The 22,215-nt window shown below is 38.5% G+C and overlaps 2 protein-coding genes across 3 annotated transcripts in view; both read right to left on the reverse strand.

Moving 5' to 3' along the window:
- Positions 1-22,215, reverse strand: part of LOC104432831 (acid phosphatase 1) — a 77,516-nt gene that overhangs the window by 13,449 nt on the left and 41,852 nt on the right. The gene's annotated exons all lie outside the window — the stretch shown is intronic.
- Positions 14,834-18,168, reverse strand: LOC104432823 (acid phosphatase 1). 2 transcript variants are annotated; one of them, XM_010045356.3, is made up of 4 exons: positions 18,064-18,168; positions 17,360-17,769; positions 17,076-17,288; positions 14,834-15,356 (listed from the first exon to the last, which is right to left on the reverse strand). In XM_010045356.3, exons 1-4 carry the CDS (start codon positions 18,109-18,111, stop codon positions 15,179-15,181), a joined length of 849 nt encoding a protein of 282 aa, XP_010043658.2. In that variant the 5' UTR covers positions 18,112-18,168; the 3' UTR covers positions 14,834-15,178. The 2 variants fall into 2 exon arrangements, with proteins under 2 accessions (XP_010043658.2, XP_010043667.2); XM_010045365.3 differs by lacking the exon at positions 18,064-18,168 and adding an exon at positions 17,871-18,036.

A 22,215-nucleotide genomic window follows, 5' to 3' on the forward strand; every position in this document is an offset into this window, starting at 1 on the left:
GCGAAAACAGCAACACCACTCAAGAACAAGCCATCCAAGCTTCGGTTTTCCTCTCATAATCACCCAAAATTCGACATACATGTAACACACACACATGCAAGAGCAGCTAGAGGACTCCAACTTGCCTCTAGACCGGACGGACGACGGCACACGGCGGCGAGCACGGCGGATGGACGGCGAGCGACGGCGACTCCCTCCTCTCGGCTTCTCCTCTCTCGGCCACTCTCTCTCTCTCTCTCTCTCTCTCGCACAATCTCTCTCTCTTTGGGCGAACAAGCAACCGGCCATTCTCTCTCCTCTCTTCCCTTTTTATCTCCCCCAAACCTCATCATTTGCAATCATGAGATGGGCTTGCATGAGCTTCTTTGCCACTCGGCAAATCTCCATGGGCTCTTGGGCCTCCTTTGTGGCCAACTTTGTGGCCCACTCCTCCTTGGGCCTCAATGGGCCGGTCGACAGCCCCACCGTGGGCTCCTATTGGGCCGACTAGCTTGGCCCACTAAAGCTTAGGCCAATGGGCCTAAGGCCCATCCTAATAAAATTTAAATTTTCCTTCTTATAATTTCTTCTATGGATTTTAAATTTTAATTTTCCACATGGCCAAAGTCTTGTGACATTTTATTTAATTCATAAGGTGCATGGCCAAGCATAGATTATCATCATTAATATATCTAATTTAGAATCTCATAAACACAAGCACAAATCACCTAATCTTAAAAAGAGACTAATGGCTAAAGCATAAACCATAGGTAATTTCATTACCTAATTAGAGGCTTTAACACACCTTATAGATTGACTTTGAATTTTTGGGATGCCACATTATTGGTCTTGGGCACTTCATTTATTTATCTAACTAATTCTCAATCAATGTCTTAAATTTCTTAAACTAATCATATTTGTACTTCAAAAAGTATATCCATATATTCCTCCAATAATCATCGATAAATGTCAGCATATAACGGGCACCTCCTTTTGAAGGAACCAAAAAGGGCCCTAAACATATGAATGAATATATTCAACTGGTCGTTTGGTCGAATGAATAGCTACAGTAAACTTAGTTTGGCACTACTTCCTAGAGATAAAGTGCTCACATAAGTCCAACTCCCTTGTCTTCAACAATCCCCTCTTACTCAACATTGTCATACTTACCTCACTTACTACATTAAACGCTTATGCCATAATCGAGTCATGTCGTCTAACTCACCTAATGAAACTGCAGTGGTTTCGGTCATGGTCTCTCCTAATAGATGATAGAGAGTACTCACTTTCTTCCCCTTCATCATTGTCATGGCACCTTAAGAGATCTTCAGTACTCCACCTCCAATGGTGTACATACATTGATGTCATCAAGTTTCCTCATAGAAATAAGATTCTTCTTGAACTCTAGTACATGTCTCACGTCTATCAATGTGCACACCACCTGTCGTGCATCTGAATCCAAATTGTTCCTATTCTCACAGCCTTGCAGGCTACATTAAAGAATTATACCACCATCTACAATCTAGTATGTAATAAACTAGTTCTTATGAGGCATCATATGATAAGAATACCCTGAATCTAGCACACATTTGTCTCCAAACCAACTAGTAGTCACACATAAAACAGCTTTGTATCACTAGTACTCTGCTCTAGAACGTTCGCTATATTACTTGTGGCATTCTCGTGACACTCAAAGCACTTCATGCGTCCCTTGGACTTTCTTTGACATGTCTTTACTAATTTTAGTGCTTGAAAAAAAGAAGTGGTTTGATTCAATGTCGGCATCAAATCAAATCCGAGACTGCTTAGCTCTTTGTTCGAGGATGATTTCCTAATTGCTAGTACGAATCAAAGGCCAAAGTCTGAAAGAATCCTACTTAAAAGTACTTGATGGACAAAGTCAAAGCTTGAAAAACTTGTCCACTTGAAAGTAGTTTACTTGCTTACCTGTTAGAGTAAGGGCTTACCACTTTTAAATTAGATGCCTTTTTTACTTCAATGCCACTAGGCCCTCAATGTTATTCTCTACCTCGAATTGTTAGTGCTTGCGCTACCCTTGCTCCAGACAGTCATCTTGTAATTTTTTCTGCCACTCCTTAGAGAGTAGAGCGGACTTTATCTTTTCCAAGGTAATTGTCGTACGCTCTTGCAACAATTGATCAGTAAAGTGCTCCCATGACTCTAGTAAATAAGTTAACAACATCATGCCCCGTTCTTCATCATCAAGTATCTTATCGACATTCTTCAAATCCATTGTGAGTTTATTGAATTCATCCAGGTGGGATCTTGTGGCATCCTAGAATTCCTTGCCAATCTTTAGGGGTGCTCTAATTCATGTCTTGCATTAAAAACTTTGGCCAAGCTTTTGGTGGTAATTATTTGATAGAAAAATTCTATTTTTGGCCATGTGGGATTATGGATTGAAATTTATTAAATTGGGTCACAAAGTTTTGGTGAAAAATAAATCTCAATTAGGTGTATATATATAATCAAGGATTAGGTGAATTAATAGGTTGAGGATGGGCTAGACAATTAAAGCCCAAACCAGCCCATTACCTCACCCCATTCTCGGCCGGCCCACGAAGCCCAAGAAAGAGAAGCAGCCATTGGCCCATGGCTGGACCAAGCCCAGCCGAAAGTGGAGGCCCATCTTGCATGAAGAAGGCCATTTGTCCCTCCTAGCCGCCAAGTGTCCTCCATGCATGACCTAATGATGGCTAATGATGGAGGGAAAGAAAAATTAAGGGAAGATGATGCCGGTTTAAGCGAGAGAGGGGGTTCGTCCGAGAGAGAGAGAGAGAGAGAGAGAAAAGAGAAGAAAGGAAAGAAAGGAAGAAAGGAAGAAGAGAAGAGGGAAGGAGGAGAGGCCGTGCGTCCATCGTCCGTCGCCGCCGTGTCCAGTCGCCGTGTGCTCGCTGCTTGCTCGGTTTAGAGGCAAGTGAGATCCTTGATCTGCTCTTGCATGTTGTTCCTGGTATGTGTGCTTTAATGGTAATAAATTTCGGATGTTTAGGATGTTAAAAGTTGAAGTTTTAAGAGGGGTGGTTGAGGCTAGTAAACTGTTCTTGAGAAAACAGTTCGACCTTGGATGTTCTAGTGGCTTGCACGTGATGTTTGAGTTGGGTTTTGGCCATGACTTCTAAATGAAAGTTGTTAAGGACTTTTTGAAATATAACATACTCAAATTTGGGACAAAACGAACAAGTATAAGTGGGTAAAATATTTATTCTTTGGAAAGACTAAATCTGGAAATTTCGGTAACTACCTTTGATGAATGCATGGACTGTAAGGTTAACTTTTTGTTGAGATTTCACTTTGATTTCTTAACAAAAGATGTAAAGGACATCCTGAGTTTTAACATATCAAAAATTTAGAAAAAACCAACGAGAATAGGTAGGTGAAATCGTGGTTTTTGGAGGTTGTTGGATCTGGAAATTTCGGTACTAGGAACAGAATTTTTAACCGCCTATATTTAATTATCTAGGACGAATATGACTTTTATTCTTTCATAAAAAATATAACTTAGGGTATTGGCTACCACATAGTCGAATTTCATAATTTTTGAAGGTCATCAGGGTATTTAATCGGAAATGTTTCTAAAACCGTGTAATCTGATGTGTTCGGACTTAGTCAGTTTCAATGCATGGGGCTATATCGTTTTGTATGAATTTATTTTGACAAAGTTTTCTTCATGAAGTATCTCTATTTATGTCTTCTCTGTAACATATTCAAATTTCATAATTTTTTAAGTTCATTTTCCTATTTAACTAAAAATGTTTCAAAAACTGAGCAAGTTGAATTGTTAGAATAATGGTGCTGTGATGCTTGGTCTATACCGAATGATATGAAGGCCCTTTTGGTGTAGTGTTCTTCATGAAATATCTGCCTTTGTGTCTTGGCTATCACATGTTCAAATTTCATAATTTTTAAAGGTCATTTGGGTATTTAATGGAAATATTTTCTAAAATTGTGCAAGCTGGATCGTGCGAATTTCAAAGGTTGTAATGCATTGACTATTCTGTTTTGCATGAGCCCCATAACTTGTAGTGTTGTATGTGATTGAATCTTGCTGCAGATGTGATGATATTTGTCATTACATATATAATAAAAAGCTGAAATTGACTTGATTTCCATCATATCATGTGCCATGTTGATATTGAGACATAAATTGTGAATATGAGTTATGATAAATGAGAATACTGTCGGAGGGGTGAGCTGACGATGCCTCGGGAGTGTCGGGATGCTCGGAAAGGGGAGTGCTCGATGCTCGGGATGTGAGGGTGTCGAATGTCCTTGGGAGTTTCAAGATGCCCGGGATGTGGGGGTGCCGGAAGCCTCGGAGGTGTGTGCCGAGGGGATACCTCATGATGTCAGTTGGGATGCGAGATGTCCTGGATGTGGGGGTGCCGGATGCTCGGCGGTGTGTGCTGGAGGTTCATCGCGATGCCAGGTGGGGTGCAAGCGATAAAATGTGAGATGCAATCACTAGTCCCAGGAAAGAGAAATGTGGTGACCCAATTTAAAGATAAAAAGTTGAAATTGAATCATGCATGGTATGGTGACATGTATGGATGTGGCACCCATCGACGGCCCCCGATCCGTTAGGGTCGTCACAGTTCGCTTTCCTTTCACTTTCCTTATTAACATGTCACTCTGATACCATTTCAATTGCAGCGAGTCCATACAACATAGGGGGTTTACACTTTTTTTTTATAGGTCCCTTGCGCAATTCATATACGGAAGCACATCCAACAAGCTTCCTTCCCTATATTTAGAAAACAATGCACACCTACTAAACATCTTATATAAGTTAAAGCCGAACACGTTTATTTACATAGAGCAGATGGACATCTTTAGTCAGTACATCAAAATGCCGTAATCTTCTATACTTGGCTATACTTCAAAAGATGACTGACATCTTCTCCAACAATCGAATACTTAAAGTCCATCGATCAGTGTCGGCGTCCAAAAGTTCCCTCCTTTGCTATCCTTCTCCTCGCGATCATATCCAACCGCTCAATCCATCTACTAATCTGAAATGTTGGTCCCCAAAAGGGGTGAGTACAACCACTCAACAGGTAAATGAATCCAATAACCACTCAATGCATCATACAAGTCATACATGCATTTCAGACAATACTTACCTTGGAGCCATGCGCATACTATCATGCATCATCATCACAAATTATAACACATACATGTGTATCATCATCATATCATACATGTCATCATCATTATGACATCACCACATCACACATGTCATCATCATATCATACATGTCATCATTATCATGACATCATCACATCACACATGTCATCATCATCATGGCATCATCATATCATATATGTCGCCATTATCATGACATCATCACATCACACATGTCATCATCATCATGGCATCATCATATCATACATGTCATCATCATCATCGTCATGCATATCATCATGCATATCATCATGCCATATCATATATCATCATCATCATCTTCGTCATGCATATCATCATGGATATCATCATGCCATAGTTTAATTTCCACTTTTAACTTTCAATTTGATCACCACATCACCCTTCCTCGGATCATCAATTTCATCTCATATTTTACACTCGCATCCCATGCGAGAAAACCTCCGGCATTCAGCCATTCCAGGCCACCGGGCATCCGGCCCCCCCACATTCCGGGCATCTCGCATCCCAACTAGCATCACGAGGCATTCCCCTCGAGCAAAAACCTCCGACAGGGCTTCCGGCATTTACACTCCCTGGCTGAGCATCCCGCACCCCAATCCTGGCATCGCAAGGCATTCCCCTCAAGCAAAAACCTCCGACAGGGCTTCCGGAATTATGTACCGATATACCACCAGACCTCCTCCTGGAATTACGTACCGTATACCACCGGGCATCCCGACACTCCCAGGGCATTATCATCCACCACAACAATCTCCTCATTTAACATTATCCATGTTTACCGATTTCATTCTTAATTTAGCATGGCATATGGCGTGACATCCAACAAGTCATACTTGGCATGAAATTCACACATGCATCTCAAATTCAATGTCATGCATACATCAAGACCTCACCATACATGCAACATGGTATAATTATTTATGAAATAAAATTAATGGAATTTATGGCCAATAAAATAATCCATTTTTCATGCCCTTTTTCATTTATTTAAATTCCAGCTTTTTGTTATTTTCAAAAATATTAAATTTAATATCTATAAATTTCCAAAAATTAAGGCAAGTCATAAACTAGCCAATAAGATAATAATTTCATGCAAAACGTATGGCCAAATAGAATTTCACACAAATTCGCAATTCTCACAAAATGGCATCTCATTTTCGGTAAAATCAGAATGCACAGTTTCTGAAGAAATTCGATTAAAATATCCATATGACCTCCAAAAATTACTAAATTTTACCGAGTTATAACCAAGACATTTTCGTACATCTTTTATGAAGAACTACAAGCCATATTATTTTTAGATTATTTTCTACAGTCTCACGAAGCTTCTGGATCCATTACCGCATCGTCCAGTACATGCTTCTCCGAAATACTGAGTTTTCACCTACCAAATATTCTTCTTTTCCTCTGAAATTTGGATATGTTATACATAAAGATGTCCTATACAAGTTTCATGAAGAGATCTAAGTCAAATAACCAGATTATAGTCATCATCTATGTCCATGAAGTCTCGGGTGTCTCGGAATACATCACCAGAATCACCGTCTTCAAGATATAGTTGATTTACTAGGCTATTCTTGTTCATTTCACTTCAAATTTGAATATGTTGTAGTATAAGATGTCCCCTACAACTTTCATGAAGAAATATAAGAGATATTCTCAACACAAACCAACATGCAACCACAAATCCAACAAGAGGTCAGTAAAATCTTTCCAGATCTGGGGTCTCTGTAGGATGAGACTTTAACCCCTCAAATCTCCATCATTTTCCACGAAATTTCAGTATGTTGTATTAAAAGATGTTAGCTACAACTTTCATGAAGAGACAAAAGCCAAAATCGAACTCTAAACATGCATGCAAGCTCTCACAACATTCTGACTCGAGCGGATTCATGCGAAAACATTCCAGATCTGACATCTCCGTAAGATGAGAGTTTGACCCCTCAAATATTCATCATTTTCCACCAAATTTTATTATGTTGTATTTTAAGATGTTAGCTACAACTTTAATGAAGAGATCGAATCCAAAATCTGACTCTAAACATGCATGCAATCTCACACAACATTCTGACTCAAACTGTTCAAGCGAAAACAGCAATACCACTCAAGAACAAGCCATCCAAGCTTCGGTTTCCCCCTTCCAATCACTCAAATTCGACACTATACCAAACATACATGTAACACACACACATGCAAGAGCAGCAAATGACCCCAACTTGCCTCTAGACCACACGAACGGCGGCACACCGATGACGGACGAACGGCGTGCGGGCGGCGACAGCTCCTTCTCCTCCTCTCTCGGCCTCCCTCTCTCTCACTCTCTCAAAACCAGCCACTCTCTCTCTCTCTCTCTCTCTCTCTCTCTCTCTCTCTCTCTCTTTCTTTCTTTTTGGTGGCTTATATATTGCATGCTTTCTCCTCTTGCATGGGGGACACTTGTCCCTAAGAAGGAGACAAGTGTCTCCTTTGCCGAAGACACTTGGAGGCCATGCGTCGGCAGCCCAATGGGATTCATGGGCCGGGCCTCTTGGCCCACTTTAGGCCCATCTCACTTGGGCCCTAGGTCCAAACTTAAATGGCCCAAGTTTATTTTATTTTATTTTTATAATGTATCTTAATCATCATTTAAATAAATATCTAATTGCATAAATAATAAGGCCATTAAACTTATAGTCACAAATCCCTAAATTCCAATTTATGATGCACATGGCCAATGATAGAATTTTATTTCCTATCACCTAATTATCCATTAAAAGCTTGGCCATATATCTTATTGCTAATTATGGATTAAATGGCCATAACTTGATGGTACTTCCATCACCTATTCATAGATTTTAATGTAACTAGAGGTCGTTATGAATTTTGGGATGCCACAATGCATGGCTATATGATATGATATGCATGAGTGCATGGAGTTTATGCACATGAGGCATGGATATGCATGAATGCTTGATGATGAATGCATGGTTGTATATGCACCTATGGCATGATGGTGTATGCATGAATGCATGGTTGTGTATGCACATATGGTATGATGACATATGCATGTCTGCAAGGTAAGTTATGCTTGGGTGCATGAATGATATGTGTTTTGTTTGTGATGCCTTGATTGTTCTATGTGATGCATTGAGTGGTTTAATGGATCATTTACTTGCTGAGTGGTTGTACTCACCCTTTTGGGGACTAACATTTCAGATTAGAAAGATGCCTCTCCCTCCGGTCACGCACGGTACCTTTTACGGCCTTCCATCTGACGTGGAGGTCGAGTGTTCGGAGATTGATTGTGTCACCATCCCTGGTCTGACTTTTATACGGGTTCATGTGCTGGTGATGTACGATGTGGGCCTGGCTGGGGGTCCGGTCATCTAGGAGTTCTTGTCGGTCCATGTCCGCCGTGACGGAGTGATTCGGGGGATGTTGCTGCCGCCGCCACCGCCTGACGCACCGGGGTGAGTGTGATGGCCCGCGTGAGGAGTGGAGAGCTAACACTTTTTGAGGATAGCCGACACTTGTAGATGGAGGATGACACGTGATCGATATAGGGGTCGAGATCTCTTTTTGGTTGTACCGACCCAAGAAATCCATCATGAAAATATGTAAATAAAAGTGGCTCGGCTTCATCTTTTCATATGGTGTGTAGTTGGTGTGCATTGCATTATGGTTATTGGAGGGAGGAATGGTGAAACTTGTTTATGCTTCCGCTAATAAGTTTCACTGGGACCGTTTTTAAAAAAAAATGCCTATGAACTATGGTGCTTATGGAAAGAGATGTAACTACTATTCATTAGATGGAGCGATAGGTACCTGTGGCGACCTTAGGTGTTTCGAGGTCCCACAGATCTAATAAACGTACCTTCAGTACATCTAAACTAAAACATCCTCGTCAACGTGTACAAATGGTTGTTCAAACCCTTCTTCACATAGAATACTTGAAGTTTTGCCCATAATGCCGTGGCATCCTTTTCTTCATCCACCTCTATTAACACATCATCTAATAAATTTAATAGGATTGTGCTCTTTGCTCTTTCCATTAGCTCTACCCTCTCAAAGGCTTTCATTATAATCGGCAACTCATTTTCACCATCTAGTGCCTTAACTAAACCTTGGGTTGTCAATAACACACGCATCTTGATGCTCTATAACCCAAAGTTGTTCATCCTATTAAACTTTTCAATTTCAGCTTTCGCCTCAAACATAATTACAATAATAAAATTTTTAGATAATAATCAAACAAGGAAAAAAGCCCCAAATCATAGTGAAGAAATCTAATCTCAAGCTTTTATACAAATTGTTGAAATATAAAACACGGAAACAATGAGATCTTGCAAATTAAGTCAATGCAAAATCACTAGATAAATAAAGGATGAATAATAGGACACTAGAAATTTACATAGTTCGGTCTAAGTATCGATATATACATATACAGGAAAATTAGCATAAAATAATCCACTATAATTGGAGAATCAGAGTTTACAATTGCTCATACGCTCCAATATTTCCTACACCTAAATTTAAATTCAAACCTGATGTGTTTACAAATAAATAATGTGAACTCAGGGAACAAAATCACGTGTGTTCAAGCCCTCTATGTATGCCTAACATAGAACTGATCGTTCCTCTTTTCTTCCGTACGGGGGCTTCTTCTTTGTGCAGCTCTAGTTGTGTGGCGCTTCTCTCTTTGGTCTTCTTATTTGGCTTCGAAAAAGAGAAGTATATATACTTTTGTGGGTCTCTCTCATGGTCAAACCCTTATTGACCGAGTACAACTCAAGATGCAAGTGACGTCCACTTCTCTCTTTCCTCTTAGAGATAGACTCCTTTTCTACTATAAATAAATATAAATTGGAGAATATGTGAGCCCATCTTTTGTCTTCTAGTGATAAACTAATCCAAGTCAAACTTGGAATTGTATATGCAATATTTCACTCTGGATAGTTACAGAGATCCATGCCCAAGAACAAGAAAACTAACTCTGATTCGGATAGGAAGTAATATATTTCGAACAAATCAAAATCTTTCTACAAATCGAGTTTCATAAAAATTCAAACTCAAGACATAATTTAATACAATGCCAAGTTGGAAGATATTGGCTTATTAGAAGCAAACTTGGGGATGGGCAATTAAAATTGGATATTAAACTTTGAAGTGAACAAACTGATTTGATATTAACACAAAGACTATCTTCTTTGAGTCCAAATAGGAAATACAATATTAGTGAGAAGCCATAAACCTAACATCGTAAAAGGAGGCATTGTTCATCAAAGAGGTAGGCTACACTCATTTTAGAGAATACGATAGGAAAAAGAGAGGAATGTTGGAGAGAAAAGAAGGACACCGCGGTCCTCATTGATAACTTCTCTTTGCTGTTGCCACCGTCCACGACCCCTTCCTGCCTCGCGTCCTCTGCAGCCTCACCAATTATCAGTCCAGCACCAGAGGAGTCAGGCGTTCGGCCCTCATCGCGCGCAACACGCCTGGCCACCTCATGCCTGTTCCTGGCCGGGCCTTGTCTTTGTTTGCTCAGCAAAGGTTCCGTTGATGAGTTTCTTGCCAGTCCTGTGTTTTGGCATCCCTTTAGGTTTCCCGGAGTTCGTCCAGTGGCAGCCGTGTTCCAGCAGTCCGGCAGCGCCTAGCTTCCTTCATCGTGACCACTCCCACTCTTGTTCTGAGCCTGCCGCAGCACCACCATCGTCTCCATCGACCAGCAGTCTCTTCCCTACGTTTTCTGTGAATTGCTGCCATCAATCAGCCTATTTTTCCGACCGACACCTTCGGTGACATCACAGCCCCGTTGATTGGCACCCTGCAACCTTGACTCGACCGCAGCTCAAATCTTTGCCGTGCTTGCCACCCCTCATCGCCACTGGCGTTACCAGAGCCTTGCTGATCCCCGCCGTGAGTCTTGTAAGCCGTGCTCCTTACGTCCGCTGGTCCTGTTTTTTAAAATACATTTTCCTAAATTTCTTAATCATTCGAAACTGAATTCATTTCAATGTTAATTGCCAAATTTGGCTTATTTCAAATCTAACTTTATTTGTTTTGACATGTTTGGGCATTATCCAATTAGGGGAGTTTATGTATAAAAAACACCCTAATGATTAATTTGAGCCGTGAGTAAAATCATTTTTGATTTTTTATTTATTTTGAATCTTGGTGAATATTTTGATGTGGTTTTGTTAAATTACATATCTTTAATCTAGTAAACTTTCTTATTTTTAAAAATGAAAAAAAAAAATTGCATGGCATGTTAGGATAGATTAGTTTCCAAGATAGAATTGTGTGTTTAGGAAATATATTGTAATTTAGGAAAGTTTCCAATTTAGAATATGATTTAATTTAAATTATTTCGGTATTCTCACATTTTAGAAAGTTTCATATTTTATTATTTTTTTAAAATCACTAAAAATAGAATGAATATATTACATAGATTTAGTTGTATCGTTGCCATGTCATCACCATTTGCCACGTCATCATTGCCACGTCATCATGCAACATCATGTCGCCATGTCATCCTTTCCATGTCATTTGTTAGTTGCATATTTAGGGTCATATAAATTAGATTGCATAAAATGTTATCATAGCTTTCAATGTTTGTCCGTCATTAGAATTAGGTCATTTAAATATATCACATAGACATAACTTAGATTAGAATTGCTTCTCATACATTGTATGTAATTCAATTTTCATTAATAAGAAAAACCCATAAAAAAGTATTAATTGGGCATAAGCATTTAGAAAATCACGTTTACATTAAGCATGCATTCTTTTTTATAAAAATCTTGCAGATATTGGGACGTAATCATAGCAAATTTATGCTTTGCTTTGCATTGATGTTAGCCTTAGTTTTAGCAATTTATTTATTTAATGCTTTGATTATCAATGTTAAATTATCGATTGTGAATCCATAAGATCACTTTTGCATGCTAGTGGTTTAGACTTAATACCAATAAAGATTGCTTGAAAAATATTTTTGAAAATAAAGAGAAATGGCACCGAAAATGTAGTAGATTAATCCAGTGTAATCAAGTCTTCAGATCCATTGATTTGGCAACACTAGAAGGTAAGAATATTGTAAGGTGTGATTAATAGGGATTGGTACAGTTTGTGCTAAGTCTTCGGGCATTGTAATTTATTAGCATTCCCTTTGGTGGTTCACCGTGTTCTTGTACATTAGCAAACTTAAATAGCAACATCGGATTCAACGAAAGGAAAAGAGAGAGAAAACTCGAAACACACGTAAGATCACTAGAAAACGAAGAAGAAAAAGGGAACAAAGGCGAAGAGAAGATTATCAAAGGGGAAATGATCAGCTAACAAGATTTTGATTTTGCTTCCGGTCTCACAGCTGATCTTGAACAAAGTTCTAGCAAATCAATACTCAAAGTTGATCAATGTGTCCATATAAGAGCGAGCGAGCGAGCGAGAGAGAGAGAAGAGAGAGAGAGAGAGAGAGAGAGAGAGAGATTGAAGAATCATGTGATAAGAGGGAGTCATGGAATATAAGCCAGCCAATGAGCTACTCCAAGGTGCGGTATCAAATGAGGAAGAAATAGACATCATAATTACGAACCCGTTTGACCTACCACATTCAATATTAATAAGAAGATGCAGAAGTTTTATCTTATTTTATTTTATTTTATTTGGCGGGGTGACGTCAGGGAGCAGACGTTCCGTATTTTATCTTGTTATCCAGAAAACCGCAAATAATTCATTTTTCTTTTTAACTTCTATATCTCATTTTACCGTTTGAGTTGGTCTCTTAACTCAAAAGTGAGTTAATATTTTCTAAAGTTATCAGCATTGGACATCGTTTTCATCTAATATCTTAGACTTTTAGATGCTAGGAATTTGGCACTCACGAATTTTTTAGGGTGCGCATGATAATCGTTTTTTTTTTCTTTTTCTTTTCTTTTCCTAGGAACAGTGTGGAATAAAAATTCATTTGATAACAGAATTTTATTTTTTTATCTCTGAAATAAATTTTTACTTCAAAAATAGATTTGGAATAGAAATTAGAAGTTAAAATTTTTAGCTTTTTTTTTTTGGAACAAAAATGAAAATAAAAACTTTTCTCATCGTTTACTCTCGTCACCACCCACCACCATTTGCTACCCGCTGGTTGTCGCCCCTCACTGCCCATCGGTTGCCACCCAATGCCGAACGATGGACGATGGTTGCTGCCCATTGGAAAAGTAAATTGCCTATTGGAAGAAAAGTGTGCAATGCTATTTGTTGTAATCTAGAAAAATACTAATTTCGATAAAATGATAACAAAAATAAACAAGAGGTGAGTTATGGCTAATCAAATCTCCTTAAAGAGATTAATTTCTACCCGCAATACTAAGCAGCTTTACAAACTATGTCTCCCAAGATACAACACCTTGAACCCGTTTATATCAATATATACAAATAGGAGTCTATTGGACACTTCTTGAAACCGGCACACTTAGAGAATTACTATAGAGAAAACTAGAAAGTACTTTGAGGAGTTCCTATAAATTGAACTAAGGAGGTATGTCTATTTATAAACGAGGAAGATAGCCGCAGAAAACTAAAATGACATGAACTTAAGAGTCATGTCAATTTTGCTCGCATTAGTTGAGCCATTAACCCTTAATAGCAATAATATTAAATTCAGAAGTTGCAGTAAAAGAAGAGTCACATTGAGTCATTAATCCATAATTACAACAATTCATCCTTATAAAAAAACACATAAACTACTACAAAAAAAGATCTGAAGAGACATAATTGTTGCACATGAATTGAAGAGATGTGAACTGAAAAAGACATCTCACTAACATCGAGCCATTAAATAACCTATAATTACAATATCATTTGCCTCTCCTACAATACAAAAAAAAATGATTTATTTTTCTCTTAAAGTTGCTAGATCCTTGTATTATGTCATCATTAAACGTGAATATGCACCTTTATATGGAACACTTGTGTTTGAGGGCCTTATAAGATAGGTTTTAGGTTTCAAAAAACTCAGAATTGATATTGATAAGGTAGGTTCCAAGGCAGGGCTCACCCTACCACATGCACACCCACATTATTATATATTTTTTATGTTTTAGTTTTTGACCCAAAATTTAGTCTTAAGTGTAAAGGAAGAGGTAAAATATTTAAATTTTAGATAAAGTATATATCTAACAATTTAAACTTATACAAATTTTTATAGTAATCTCACAAAATTTTACATTAATAATAATATTTGATATTTGAATTGCTATATTATGGTGGTTCATCCATGATGGGCTACGTTTAAGAGACACCAATTGGGCTTTGATGAGATGTGATAGGTGTGAAGGTTATCTATTAAGAGGAAGTTAAATAACTTCACAATTATAACTTCCCCATGACAGAAAAATCATGTTCTTGCATGGTGACAACACAGCAACAAGGTAACTAGAAAATTAGCCGAAACAAACAATAGCAAGTTAGGCTTGAACCTACTCTGATACCATGATAAATTTAGAGACAGAACGTAAACGCAATTTAACAAGGTTTGGTTTAAATAAGCCTATGTCCTTGGGAATCCTCTCTCAAACTTTTGTTATGAATTATTTGAAAGAGGGATTGCCTTTTTATTGATAGAGGTTCATAATTGTTTGTTGAATTACAGGAAATATATAAGGTAACAATTGAACAAGAAAAGATCACCAAATCGGGAGAATATCATATAATCTTCTCATAACAAGAATAGAACACAAAATCAGGAGAATATCGCATAATCTTCTCCTACCAAGATGGAAGGAGTCGATTTGGTTACCACGAATAGCAAAATAAAGCACTTTAGTCGTCATGATGATGATGACGATGATGATGATTCACCGGTCACAAGAGGACATGCCACTTTCCATAATCTTTCTCCCGTATTTTTTTTCTCATTGTCATTCAAAAACACAATTGGTCGATATACTATTTTTTTTTTCATTATTAAAGTACAGAAAATTATGGGAATAATCGGTTTGTAATGTTCTCAAGTTCCGACCAAAAAATAAAAATGCTCTCAACGAACGAAGTACATGGGATTAGGAATCTTAAAAGTCCGTTTGCCCATGAATTGACCCTGAAGATCACTCCATTGATCCCCAACGTTCCCCCAGATTCTGTACCCTTCTTCCACCAATTGCCTCCTTATGTCTGATTTATATGTTATCGCACTTTGCCCTTTATAAGCCTGCGTCCTGCATTAAAAAAAAAGACCCATCAAAAAAATTATCAGGATCATTATATTTTGTTTTTAATAGAGGGAGGCACGATGTGGAATAAGCAATAAGTTAGGTCACAGTCAATAAAAAAATAAAAAAATTGAGCACTGGGCCTAAGTCATGCAGGATATAGCCAATATGATACTAGTTTATGAATTTAAAAATGTCATGTATTTGCCCATAAGCGTAACATGAATCCCCTATTTATAATGTAAGAATCTACGGGTGGTCCACATCACAAAAATAATATTGTCCACCACATGTAGTGTCCGTAAGTGAGGTGTGCACTAGTTATTTAGAGCATTTCCACATATAATACACTCAACTATCCATACAATAATTTCATATCGGACGACGTGGATTAACACGTCTCCCACTTGGAGACGTTCCTCATGGACCTGGGTCAGAAATCAAATATAATATAATAGCCAATTCATGTGAGATAGATGGGATGAGACTCATTATGGTCACCGTTTATTGACTATACGAATTTATGATATAATTGGTACAGTAATTGATCGACTTATTGTGGATGCACACCCCCTATTTCTTCAATTTCGGGACGTAATATGATTTTGAAGGATGACGCCGTTCTTGATTTTGGAGTGGCTCGATAAAATGCAAATCAAACTAGGTTTTTTCCTAGATTATGGTGTGTTATCGATTGAATATCGTAAATACATTGTCCTTAATTCTAATATAAATCGATTTCAAAGAGATTTATAGGTGCTTTCAAAGTACCATGTAGTTTATCCAATCGGCAAAAAACGAAGCACTAAATTTCACTATTTTAATTCTTTGAAGAAACTAATCTTGATAATATTCCATACTCTGTGATTGATTGGGTGGAGGGGCAACATGACACTCTAAAGAGATCACAAAAAATTCTAACGAGTTCTAATTATTTAAAGCCTCCAAATTTCAGGACATCAAATTGCTTTGGAATTGACAAAAAGAGAGCATGCATATCTATTATTTAAACCACAAGAGGTATCCATATCGTGCCACTAACTGATCAATTGTTGTTATTAAAATATATATTTTGAGGATAAACATGCATACAAATGCCTAATTTAAAAAGGGTATCACGTTAGCATGTCAGTCATTATCTTTTCGATTAAAAAAATCTTATTATTAAAAGAAATATGATGTGACTATCATCAGAATCATGGATTGAAACTATAGAAAATAGATGAACATATCAAATATGTGGCCCACCACTTGTCATTGCTTTGTCAAGCAAGATTCTTCCTATTAAGAAACCTAAGAAATATGATTTTGCAAATTCTTTTTCCTATCATACCAAAAAAATAAAAGAAAAAGACACGATAAGGCTATTAACCGAAATAGCTTTGTGCTCCAAAAACCACAAGCAAAGCAACACCTTTCTTCCAATTCTATCAAGTATGAAACCATGCCATAAGATAACATAAAAGAAAAATTATATCATTTGATGTAATAGCTACTAATTATTAAATTGCTATGGCGATTGTTCTCTATTATCTAACTAAAATCCAATTGCCCGACGACGGGCTGACTCGAAAGACCATTAAGCGCATGCTACTTTAATTATGTTTGTATTCTTTAAGGACGACTATATTCATTGCCATTCGATGTCGTTGCAGCTTCCTAGCAAAGAAGTGCGCACAGAGAGAGAGAGAGAGAGAGAGAGAGAGAGAGAGATGGGTCAATTACTTCATAATCAGCCGTTCATAGCCATGAAATCCCTGATTACGCAAATTGTTAAAAGTGGCAGGTCCAAGCGTCTCTTGGTCTCTGCCCGTGAGCAAGATGACCTTGAATCCATCATCCACCAGCTTCTTGAACAGCCCCAGCACCGCCGGTATCGCTGGGCACTCTCCTCGTGCCGCCCACGCCTTAAACCCCGCCGCATCGAATGGGTCACATCTAGAATAAAAAGGGTATATCGCATTAACCCTAAAACAGGCTTCAAGACAAATGACTGTATATATGCATACCCATATCTCTTTCCCTTGTAGTAAAGCATATTGGAAATGATTGTGTCATCAATGTCCAAGATCCAAGCGTCCATGCCGTCGTTGGACACAGTAATTCCGTTGGCATAAGCTGTGACCTGGTCGACGATCAGTTTGAGGTCCTGCTCATACTGCCCCCCGGTCATGTAGGACTCGACATGCCGCTGGCACTGGGGTGGGACTGTGCGCCATGCGCTCATGTTGTTCGCCTCCACTGCAAGCCTCCAGCTCAACCAGAAACCATTGCCACCTTCTGCCTCTGCTGGCACGTCGCTTGCCCTCAATTGGCAGCTCGGCTTGCCGAATGTTGCTTTGGGAAAGATGGCCAAGACCACTTGGACTAGTAGCTCCTGTACTCGATGCGCCATGGCTCTTATCATGTGAGTTTGATCCTATTACCAGATATACACGACATCATATTCAGTTGAAGAAGTGCAAAGATACAAGCATAGATATTTCCCTTAATTTCTGTGTCTTCGAGCGTCAATTTCACCTAGATTTTTAAGAAATCGGCATTATAACTGCCACAGTATAGTCGCTTGAGACAGATTTCCGCATTGACAGACATGAAACTGGAGCGACAAACGTTCATAACCTTCGTGGAATAATAGCAAAGCGAATAATCGGCTACATCACATTATTTTATGTATAAAAAATGGAAGGGAACTGGGCGTCGTCGATCTTACGAGGATCGGAAACCTGGATCTCAACCTCGAAGAGAGACAGATGATCATGTGTGTGGGCGCGCGCGCGCGCGAGAGAGAGAGAGAGAGAGAGAGGTCAGCTGAAAACGTGAATCACGGAATGGGGATATCTGAAATGGCGAAGGGGGATTTATACGTCTTAGCGAAAGAGGATTGACATTGATTGATTACATCTTGATGATGTAGGCCAATGTGCGTCGACGGATGACGCAAGGAATATAAATCAAAAGACAACTGGCGACTATTAAACAACGGTTGCTTCGGAGAAACAGAGAAGAATTGCACTTGCAATTCGCTTGATCAGACACAGAAGCCAGGTGTTCTCCTCACAAAAGAATAGAATATATGCGGTGTAGAACAGACGCTGCTATCTGACAAAATCGAACACGTACTTTTCTTGTAGAAGCGGTCTTAAATTTAAATTCAAAATATCATTTTATATAGACGTACTAAACATGGTTTTTACTCCATTGACTTTTAGGTCTCGAACCCACTAGATTTTTTGACCCCACGAGTTCGACCCATTAAATTTAAAAGGTCCATAATTTGAGCTAATCGAAATTATATTATGGAATCGAACTATATTGATTGTTTCACAGATCATTTCGCAAAAAACCAAAACGAAAGAAAATCTCATGAAGATTCATAGGAAGACCAGCTGAAACACATTAGTATCTAGCATTCTACCGCTGTGTATGATGTTGGCTGTTGAAATTATTAAATTATGTCTTGAGTTTGAGCGTTTGCAAAACGCGATTCGCTTGGATGAGGAGTTCGTGGGATTTCATGAAGATTTACAAAAGAGAAAAAAAAAAAAAAAAAAAACAAGAAGAGGGGCCTATCACCGTGGTAAGAAGATACGAATTTCTTTTGCGGAAGCTCGCCGAAATTCGTATCCTTGTGGGGCTCAAAAGTCAAAGTCAAAGTCTTGACTTTTGGGCGCACACTCAAAATATCCCACGGCATGGGTTTTCTTCTTTTAGCCAATGAAGATAAAATAAAATGAAAGAAGCGTTTCACTTTTACGTGCAGGGGGAAACCTAATCTACTTTGAAGTAAAAAGGATCGTGGGGCCTAGAGTCAAACTTTTGACCTCTGGGCACACACACACACGTATAAAACAGCTCTAAAAAGAAGAAAAAAAGCTGCCGAAGCCCTACGTAGAAAAAGCCGCGAGAAGCCGCACATCCGCCGAGAGAGGAGCTACACAAAAGAAAGAAAAAGACGCAGGAGATCTTTTCTTTTTGGTGTACGACTTGAACGCGTGGTATTTTTGTGCTGTGGGTTTATGTCCAAGTCAGTTGTTTATTTATATGCACTTTGGGTTTGGGGTTAAATTTAGGTGTGGAAAACACTCGAGCGTGTGAGCGATTGTAAACTCTAATTCTCCGATTATAGTGGATTATTTGCTACTAGCTTTCCTCGTGGACGTAGGTACCGATACTCGGACCGAACCACATAAATTTCCGGTGTCCTTATTTTTCTCGTTTATATCTCTGCCGATTTCGCGTTGACGTAAATTGTAAAATCCTGTTGGTTCCGCATATTATATTCCAACAATTGTATCAGAGCTTGGATCAGATTTCTTGATTGTGATTTGGAGTTTTTGGTTGTCTGATTATTATCAAGAAATTTTGTTATTGCAATTATATCTGAGAGGAAATCTGAAATTGAGAAGTTTAACGGAAGCAATAACTTTGTGTTATGGAGCATTAAGATGCAAACTTTATTGACAATCCAAAGTTTGGCCATGGCACTGGATAGTGAAGATGAGTTGTTTATTATAATGAAAGCCTCATAAATGGTAGAGCTAATGGAAAAAGCAAAGAGCACAATCCTGTTAAATTTGTCGAATGAGGTCTTAATAGAGGTTGTTGAGGAGAAGGATGCCCCGGTATTATGGGCAAACTTCAAGCACTCTATGTGAAGAAAGTTTGAACAATTGCTTGTACATGTTGAAGAAGATGTTTCAATTTAGATATACTGAAGGTACGTTTATCAGAACCCACCTAGATGAATTTAATAAACTCATGATGGATTTGAAGAACGTCGGTAAGATACTTGATGATGAAGAATAGGGCATGATGTTGTTAGCCTCTTTACTAGAGTCATGGCAACACTTTACTGATTCACTGTTGCAGGGGCGTATTACAATTACATCAGAAGAGATAAAGTCCGCATTATTCTCTAAGAAATGGCAGAGAAAGTTGCGTGATGACAGTCTAGCGTAATGAGTAGCGCAAGCACTGATGATTCGAGGTGGAGAACAACATCAAAAGCCTAGTAGTAGCAGCAGAGCTAAAGGTAGATCAAAGTCATGCCATAGAAAGTCCAATGGACGCGTGAAGTGCTTGAGTGTCATGAGGAGGGGCACATCGGGAGAGATTGTCCAAAGTGAAGGAATAAGGCTAATAGGCATAATGCCACAAGCAGTGTGACAAATGTTGCTAAGGGGAGCACTAGTGATGCAGAAGCTATTTAATGTGTAACTGCTATTTCGTTAGGAGACAAATGGGTGCTGGATTTGAAGTTTACTTATTACATGATGCCTCACAAGAACTGGTTTACTTACCGGGTTACACAGATATTGCTTATGCATTGACTATAGGTGATGAAGTTGAGATAGATGAGCCTTCGTCTTACTCTGAGGCGATGGCTAGTTTGGAGTCGCCACAGTGGCTAGAGGCTATGAGTGAAGAGATGGAATCACTGCATCGAAATTAGACATGGGAGCTGGTCAAAGTACCCAAGAGCCAAAAAATTATCGGAAGTAAATGGGTCTTCACATAGAAAGAGGGCAATCCTGATGTTGAGGCAATGTGGTATAAGGCAAGACTTATGGCAAAGGGATATACACGTGAAGGCATTGACTACAATGAGGTGTTCTCTCCTGTGGTAAGACATACTTCTATTTGTGTTTTACTTGCCTTAGTTGCTTTGCAGGATCTTGAATTAAAACAGCTAGATATAAAAACTGTGTTTCTTCACCGTGAGTTGGAGGAGCAAATTTACATGAGGCAACCAAAGGGATTTGCTATTCCGGGTAAGGAATATCATGTTTGCTTGTTAAAGAAATCTTTATATGGGCTAAAACAGTCTTCTAGGCAGTAGTATAAACGTTTTGATACTTTCATAGCTAGTCAAAACTATTCAAAAAGTCAGAAGGATAGTTGCGTTTACTATAGGAGATTGGAGAATAGTTCTTTGATTTATCTACTTTTATATGTTGATGATATGCTTATAGCAGCTAAGAATATGTCTTATATTGATGTGCTGAAAATGCGGTTAAATGTTAAATTTGAGATGAAAGATTTAGGTATTGCAAAGAAAATTTTGAGTATAGAGATTTTGTGTGACGGGGCTGTAGGAATTGTACGTCTATCTCAAAAGAAATATATTGAGAAGATCGTGACGCGTTTTAATATGCAGTCAGCAAAATCTGTAAGTACACATTTAGCGAAGCACTTTAAACTTTCAGATAAATTATCACCACATATTGAGGAGGAGGAGGAGCATATGTCATGTGTTCCTTATTCTAGTGTCGTGGTTAGTATTATGTATGCTATGGTGTGCACTAGGTCTGATATTTCACAAGCTATGAGTGTGGTTAGTCGCTATATGAAATGTCCTAGTAAAGCTCACTGGGAAGCTGTGAAGTGGATCCTTAGATATTTGAAGGGGACAACAGACGTGGATATAATGTACTGGAGGGACAACAATGACAATGAGACCACTGGTTTTGTGGATTTGGATCACGCTTGTGACTTGGATGATCGCAAGTCTTTAGCAGGGTACGTGTTTACGCTATCGAGTGGTGCAGTTAGTTGGAAAGCGTCTTTACAGGATCACATTACATTGTCTTCAACTGAGGTAGAATACATGGTACTAATCTTTGTAGCGAAGGAGGCGATATGGTTATAAAGTTTGTTTTCAGACTTTGGGTTAGAACTAGAAAAGTGTGGATATATACTATGATAACCAATGTGCGATATATTTGGCGTATAATCCAGTTTATCACGAGCGAATGAAACATATCAATATCAGGTACCACTTCATCCGAGATGTTTTAGCTAAAGATAATGTTATTATTAAAAAGATTGCTACAATAGATAACCCGACAAATATGATGACTAA

Source organism: Eucalyptus grandis, chromosome 1 (assembly GCF_016545825.1).
Source record: "Eucalyptus grandis isolate ANBG69807.140 chromosome 1, ASM1654582v1, whole genome shotgun sequence".
In the NCBI taxonomy this organism is placed as follows: Eukaryota; Viridiplantae; Streptophyta; class Magnoliopsida; order Myrtales; family Myrtaceae; genus Eucalyptus; species Eucalyptus grandis.